The 7,605-nt window shown below is 42.3% G+C and overlaps 1 protein-coding gene across 3 annotated transcripts; it reads right to left on the reverse strand.

The window, feature by feature from the left end:
• Positions 1–364: 364 nt before the first annotated feature.
• On the reverse strand, positions 365–7,225 carry LOC129192043 (creatine kinase, testis isozyme-like). Of its 3 annotated transcripts, none has more exons than XM_054795495.1 (8): positions 6,913–7,225; positions 3,051–3,238; positions 2,810–2,964; positions 2,606–2,759; positions 2,361–2,532; positions 1,460–1,583; positions 1,205–1,394; positions 365–1,135 (listed from the first exon to the last, which is right to left on the reverse strand). In XM_054795495.1, exons 1-8 carry the CDS (start codon positions 7,125–7,127, stop codon positions 957–959), a joined length of 1,377 nt encoding a protein of 458 aa, XP_054651470.1. In that variant the 5' UTR covers positions 7,128–7,225; the 3' UTR covers positions 365–956. The 3 variants fall into 3 exon arrangements, with proteins under 3 accessions (XP_054651470.1, XP_054651471.1, XP_054651472.1); XM_054795496.1 differs by having other exon boundaries at positions 368–1,135; positions 2,606–2,738; XM_054795497.1 differs by lacking the exon at positions 6,913–7,225 and adding an exon at positions 4,008–4,390 and having other exon boundaries at positions 560–1,135; positions 2,606–2,738.
• Between the last annotated feature and the right edge of the window lie 380 nt (positions 7,226–7,605).

The following is a 7,605-nucleotide window of genomic DNA, read 5'->3' on the forward strand; positions in this document are numbered from 1 at the left end:
AAGTGTCCGTTGGCTGTTCTAGAAATTTAGATGACGTCATCTAATCTGCGTTATAAAAGGCTGTAGGAAAAAAGGATAACCTCGTAGGAGACAAAAAGTGACTAAAAACACCCTAATTTCATTTAGAACTATAAACTTGATGGTTAATTCAAAACTGCCCATCATTTCATCAAAATAACTAATATTTTATTTCAGCCAACACCTTTACTTTTTAAATTAAAATTAGCAATATTGAAGAGCGAATAAGAGATGCTGTTTATTCTATAGCTCCCATTTAACACGACTTTGTAACTCTTCCTGTGAATATTTAATAGTAACTTGAATTGTAAGATAATCCACATGCTTGCTGATGATTCAACATTTGCATTTTAGATCTCGCTGTGCTAAACAAGGTGCGCTCCACCCTCGCGGCTCGTCAACACCACCCGCCGCTGCTCAGTGAGAACGCAAAATGCTTTCGCCATACCAGAAAATTCCCCAATAGCAGAAAATCTGATGTTTTTGAAAAATGTCATCAAGGGGGGTTGGAATGTCAAATCTTGAGTGTTGCCAAGTTGGTTCCACATCTCAACCAACGCAGGCTTCTCCTCCCTTCCTGGTGTTCATCCAATCATCAGTCAGAACTCAGTCAGGATGCATTCATGGTATCACAGAAAAATATTATGTGCATCTTCCCCACCCTTGAGCATTTTAAGAGCCGCAACAAAAAAGGCTGAGGATCCGCATGCGGCCCCCGAGCCGTGGGTTGCTGTTGCTGTTCCCAGCTCACATCCCGGGGTCGAATACCTTAAACTTCTGGTATTAATCTTGCTACACATTTTCACAATAAGTTGAATCATTTTATTTTCGGCCATCAACATTACAGAAGTGGTAGAAGACCGGAACTGTCAAATCATGAAATCTCGCAGGACTGAGTCATTCATTTCAAAAGATTCTAAGGAAGGTTGGGTAAGGTTCTACTTCTGGGCGGGCATCAGGTCATCAATGGACTCCTCCTTCTCCAGCGTCTTCTCCATGTCCACCAGCAGCTTAACGCCATCCACCACCATCTGCACCAGCTCCACCTCAGAGAAGCCCAGTCTGTCGGCGTTTGAGATGTCAAAGACTCCATCCACAGCATCAGTGTCCACGCCACCTGGGGGACAATTGGCATCAGTGGGGCTTCAGGTGGCTTCAAACAATGCCATCTAGCTTTTTTGTGTACCAGTTCCACGTTTCTGGAGCCTCAGCCTCTTAAGAACCTCCTCAAACTCAGGGTGCTTGCTCATGTTTGGTAGCTTCACATGGACGCCAGCACGCAGACCAGTCCCGAGGTTAGATGGGCAAGTCAGGATGTAGCCAAGGTGCTCATTCCACATGAAAGAAAAACCTTTGTTCTTGAACAACGACTCAATCTAAAAAGGGCAGGAAGTATTAAGACACATTATATCGGGGCCGTGATGAAGCGTTCCTTCCAAACCTCAGTGAGACCAATGCAGAAGCGAGTGAACACTTCTTTCAAGTTGCCTCCTTTCTGCATTGAGATCACTCGCAGATGGTCCTCCTCATTCACCCACACCAAGAATGTCTTGTTGTCGTTGTGCCTTTAAATGAAGACAGTATGAATTTCAATGTTCATCTGAATTTGATGCATCTATGGGGGGCGGGGGGGATTTGGAAGCCCGTTTCTGCCACTGAAAGGAAAAAATATCCCAATGCTCAGTCATAATTATGAGATAAAAAGTCCAAATGATGAGATTCATAATTGTGACATACAAAGTTCAAATGTGAGATAAAAAGTGGTAATTGTGAGATTAAAAGTATGAAAAGATTGACATTGAGATTATAAGATACAAACGTCACATGTGCAACCTTCACGGGAGCCTTTGGCACATGGCACATGCGCTTTGGATCTCAGAATTTCTACTTTTTATCTCACAATTTTCACTTTGATTCTCAATTGTGACTTTCCTATCTCATAATTATGACTTTTTATCTCATAATTAGGACTCATAATTTTGACTGTATCTCATAATTAGGAGTTTTTTAATCTCAATTATGGCTTTCCGAATTTTGACTGTTTATGTCATGGTGACTTTTAATCTCAATTGACTTTCCTATCTCATAATTATGACATTTTATCTCATGATTAGGACTTTTTAAAATCTCAATTAGGACTTTCCTGTTACATTTTCTCATAATTTAGACTTTTTATCTCATAATTATGACTTTTTGAAACTCAATTATGACCTTCCTATGTCATAATTATGACATTTTATCTCATAATTATGACTTCTTAAAGTCATAATTATGACTTACATGGTATATTTTTCTTTCAGTGGTGGAAATGGACTTCCATAGAACTGGGGTGTCTATCTCACCAGATGCCTCTGGCATCAGGCCAGTCACGGGCCATCCTGGAGGCCAGCAGCAAAGGGGACACTGGCTTGTCAAACATGAAGTGGTCATCAATCATCTGCTGCTGCTCAGCTTCTGAAAGGTCCCTCAAAGAGAAGTATTTCCCCTGCAGGTCTCCAGTTAGTGAAGCCAGAACTGCAGAAAGATCAGAGTGTTTGCTGCCACGACATTCTTCTCACTTCTATTTGATGCTCATGTGGAAGTCCACCTTCAACTGAGAGCTTCTCTACAGCACGTCTCTCGCCTCGTCTGCAGAGTGGCGGCAGGCAGAAGCCGCGGACGCTGCGGCCCGTACGGACGCGGGAGCTCAGAACGTATTCAGGGTCCAGGTCATCACCACCCTTGGGAGAGCAAAGAGATTTCTGTGCTAAAAGTCAAACTCTCGTCATACGTTGCGAGCGATGTCCTTTACCATGAGGTTGTCTGGGTTGAGGTCGGTCTTGTGCATGTCTGTCGGTTTGTAACCCCCATGTCTGTCCTCAATGACCAGGTCTAGCAGCTCTTTGAAGACTTCGTATGACTCCTCGTCCCCCGCGACACAGCCCACAGTCATGATGTAGGGGTGACCTGCACACATCACAGTTGCAACATCATTTAACAGAGGGACATGGTATCAAAGTTGTGCGTGTGCTCAAGTCACAAAGTCACCCCACCTGGATTATCAACACCTGTCTGGATGACACGGTCTATGGTGAAGCCATTGGGAGTGGTCCGCTCCCTCAGTGCTTGGTACATGTCCATGGTTAAGAACTTGGCCATGTGGTTGTTGTGCTTACTGAGATCTGGGAACTCGTCCTCAGCTGTCAGACCCTTCAACTGAAGGTTGGCCATTTTTTGACAGCTAAACACAAACAATGTAGTGAGAACATCACACTAAAATGATACTCGTGATGCATTACTATTCTCCCTTCCCAAAATGCATGCTCCGTTTCAGGGTTTCTTTTATTTTCATGAGAGCACTTTTCCAACCTTTGTTGGCTAATTTGCCTCAAGAGCTATCCGATCTACTCAGACTCGTGCTGGTCCCACCTACTCATTGACCATGAACGCATGAGCCGGCTCAGATGAGACGCCAAGCGTCTTCTCAGACAACCTGAACAGTCAAGTTACGATTCAATGCCCTGACAAGCGCTTTTATCCCCCCCCCCTTTTTTTTTTTTTTTTACAATGTGCCGGGCACCATTAAAAAATGAGCTTGAGCTGCGGGCCAGAATGGCCCCCGGGCTGCATTTTGCACACCCCCACAGTTCATTTGTTTGCTCCTGCCATCTCGTGGGAGGGCATGTAATTGTTGACCGTCACTGTGTTGCAGGCTTAGATAGATTGTAGATAGATAAAGATATATTTCTATTAGATGAATCAGCACACTGTCACTGCAGCCACAATTATAAACCTATCAACCAAATTGGTTTTGCTTTTCTTCTCATTCGATGTTGTGTCTCAAGTAAATGATGAAAACATCATGACACTTTTCCACTTTGCTGTTATGACATTTGCAGTAGTTAATATATGTCGCGTTGTTATTATTTTTTAAAAAGAACATTTTGAAGGTACATCATTCATCTGCCATAAACACATCGAATATGCACGTCTTTCTGCGTGTGACTTACACTTGTTCAATAGTATCTGACATGTTTCCGTCTCGTTCTCTTGACAGATGCGGCAATGTTAAGAATAATTGATGACCCGTTGGAGCTTCGCTGAAGTTCGCGCAGACGCTGCCGTCCTGTTGAGCGTTAAAACGTGTTATTACCAACTTATATAGGCACGTCGTCACCGTTACGCGTTGTACAACAAACGTGGCAAACGCTACGTGGACGACCGGTTAAAAGACATCGCAAAGACACGCTTGCTTTTTGGGCAAAAAAAAAACGTATACAAACAAAGCCTTCTTATTCAACGCGTGACGGCGGCGATAACGCTTATGACGTCACCGCACGGACGCTCAGACAATAACGACCTTTTAAAGCGTTTCAATGTATATTAAAATGGGCTCATAATATAAATGTACCGTACTGCATCAAAAAGCATTACACGTGTGCAAACATTAAGGTAACAGTGTAAAAACGTGGTTAATGTATTTTTTACTCATTATGATTACATTGCTAACCGTAAGGTGCGGCTGGACCGAACCAACTGTCAACCGTATCGTTTGTCAGGATCGTATCAGTCCACTTTTGCCCCCACAATCAACAGTAAAGTAATTGGCAATCCCCACGTGACCAACTATCGTTTTAGTTTGTGGCCGCCAGGGGGCGACAGAGTTGCATCTATTTTCTTGTATCTTTTCCTACTCTTGCAGAGCTAATGCCACAACAAACAGGGCATAGTAGACCACAGTTGAAATTTCCCAATATATTAAATGTGTTGATAAAATAAATGTACAGGCAACATGAACAAATTTTAGGCCACAGTCACTTCCGAGAAGGCTGATTAAAATGAACCTGATATGACCTTTAACCCCAGCTACCTCAGCCATCTTGTCAGACATGCTGTAAGATGTGTAGGCTTCTTGCTTGACATGCAATGGTGGCCGAGGTTGCTGGCTCAACTCCAGACCTGAGCATCAGTAAGCATAAAGACACCATTGGGCAGCTTTTGTGATTTATGACGTGACATCACCTCAAATTCCCAAACCAAAATACTGCCTGCTGGGTCGAATGTTATTTTTTATTCTATTTTTCATGTCCTGTTACTCCTAGCAGATCAGATTTCATGGAAAAACCTCAAAAATATACTTTTAAAAAGCACCTGATCACTCCACCACAAGAGCAAGAGAGACAGCACAGGTGCACAATAAACTGAAACACCTTTGAAAAGCTCATTCGTTTCAGTAGTTCTATTCAAAAAGTGAAACTCATATAAACATTATTAAAATAACGTTACTAATGCCGTTATTGTTTCCAGCTATGCCGCCCAGGGTCCATTTGTGGCCCACAGCTTTTTTTTTTTTTTTTTTTGGCCCACGGCACATTCTAAAAATACAATTAAACAAGAAAAAAAAAACAACAAAAGTTGAAAAAAAGAGCAAAAAGCCATAATGTAAGGAGAACAGGTTTCGGTAATAATAACACCAACAATCATACATGTGTAACACATAGCTGACAAGCAGGCTGATTTTTCTTTAAATATACATGGGTACCATGGTTTTCATTATTAATTTGTTCCAAAAGGCCCGACAAAAACCAAAATGTGTGAAAACCAAGGTCATTTTTCCCATAGGAAACAATGAAAATCCAATTCATCAGTTCCAGACGCAAGCAAACTTCCTGTGCATCCTGGCGAGATCACATTCAGTCGTGGTTCTCGCCTTCTTTCTCAACTTTCTTTGGCCCCATGGTGGGTTATTTAGCATTCACACTCAATAAAAAATTCCCGACAGGTGAGTCAGCAACGTGTAAAGGTGCTTTGCTCGGGCACTCCGGGCACTGTTGTTTCATGGAACAATACAGTCCAAGACAAACGGACTAGTTTGTTACGTGTAATATTTTCAGCGAAAACAGAATCATACAAAAAGTGTGGCGTACAAAGTGAGGTTGGACTGTATACAATGTCTTAGCATATCCACACCATATGGTTTTAACCCATTCATAAAATAAAACATATCACAATGGCCCCCAAATCCTTAGATTTTTCAGTATGGAGCCCTCAGTGGAAAACGTTTGGACACCCCTGCAGTAATACCTCATCTAATTGCTTACTATTTCAAACGCTCTTACCGTTACCAACGTTGAATTGCGGTGCATTAGTATGCATTGATATCCAGAGGTAGAAAGTAACAAATTACATTTACAGTATAGAAATTACTGTAATTTACAAATATACAAATGACTGCACATTCTTAATCACATCCATTACTGTGTAAATATATATATAAGTAAAATACAATACGGAAGTAGGAAAAAAAAGATTTGAAGATGTGTTCATTTTGCACTACACAGACCCCCCCCCCCGCTTAAAAAAAAAAAAGAGTAACTAAGTAAACTTCACTTTGAGTGCATTTTACTGTAAATGAGCCACTTTTTACTTCAGTACAACTGCTTATACTTAAAGGAATACTGCACTTTTTGGGGGGCGTTTTGCCCAGTAGAGACAAACAGCGAGCATGTGGGGGCTAACAATGCAGGTAACTGGGTACACCTATTTCAACTATCAAGCCCTAAAACACCTCCTCCTCCCCCCCCCCCCCCCCCCCAAAAAAAAAAAAAAAAAAAAAACCCAACAATGTTCTATTTATAAACCAAGCTACAGCGACATTCTTACTGTAGCAGCTAGCAAGAACTACTTTTCAGGCGTAGTGACGCAGCCTGTCAGGTCACTACCGAGAGGTAGCGGGCCGGCTCCAAAACAATGTGATAGGACACCAATGTGTACTGGCTAGGAAACAAGAACAAGCATATGAACAACTACGAATAGACAACCAAATTATATGTAAAGTCCATGTTGTGTTTGGCTAGACGGACTGTGTTGTGATATCATGAGCCATGTATCACAATCAATATCATGGTGACTTACTCGATGGACAGTTGTCCGTCTGGTCCAGCTGGTCTGGGGCGTCTTTTCCAGTTTATTTTGGGTAGGTGGAAAAAAGTTTCTATCACTGTTTGTTTGCTAGCGCTAACAATTCTTTGTTTGTTGTGATGCAATCTCTTGGAGCCTTCCTTCGATGCTAACACTGTATGCCACTCAGTGCAGCAGAAACACTGCATTTCTGTCAGCAAGCTCCACATTTACACCACCACATCACACCGGGGTCCTGACACTCTGGCCCCCATTGACACCCCCCCGCTACTCCCTCTTCTTGCGGTCTCAGCTTCCTGTACCTATAGCTCATCCTCTCGCCTATTCAGGGTCAAAAAGATAAGGTTCTGGATCCTCATTTGTCCAGAAGTATTCGTTGGTGGCGGCTCTCATGAAGTCTGCCATGATTAGTAGTCGAGCAGACACGCGCTTTCTATGCTGCTATTGTTGACGCAAGTAGCATTAGTTCCTATCAGTGTGCCCAGGAAAGAAGTTCCAGTAACGTTTAACATGATCAAAATACGAAAAAACACTACGTATTGCATGTTGTCGTGAATGTACCCGTTACTGCATGATCACAGCATGTACATAAAAGCATAAAACTCTGTTGGCCGTTTCCTAGAGGGAATTATCGTTGAAATAGTTGTGTCCCATTATGTGCATTGTTCGCTCCCTCATGCTTTTCTT

Source organism: Dunckerocampus dactyliophorus, chromosome 13 (genome assembly GCF_027744805.1).
Source record: "Dunckerocampus dactyliophorus isolate RoL2022-P2 chromosome 13, RoL_Ddac_1.1, whole genome shotgun sequence".
NCBI classification, from domain to species: domain Eukaryota; kingdom Metazoa; phylum Chordata; class Actinopteri; order Syngnathiformes; family Syngnathidae; genus Dunckerocampus; species Dunckerocampus dactyliophorus.

Bases quoted from the DNA above. Each gene is read 5' to 3' on its own strand.
- LOC129192043 (XM_054795495.1), bottom strand. From the start codon at position 7,127: ATGTGGAGCTTGCTGACAGAAATGCAGTGTTTCTGCTGCACTGAGTGG. The intron at 3,239-6,912 runs GTAAGTCACCAT...GTTTGTGTTTAG, and splicing joins GACGGACAACTGTCCATCGA to CTGTCAAAAAATGGCCAACC. The intron at 2,760-2,809 runs GTAAAGGACATC...CTTTTAGCACAG, and splicing joins TCAACCCAGACAACCTCATG to AAATCTCTTTGCTCTCCCAA.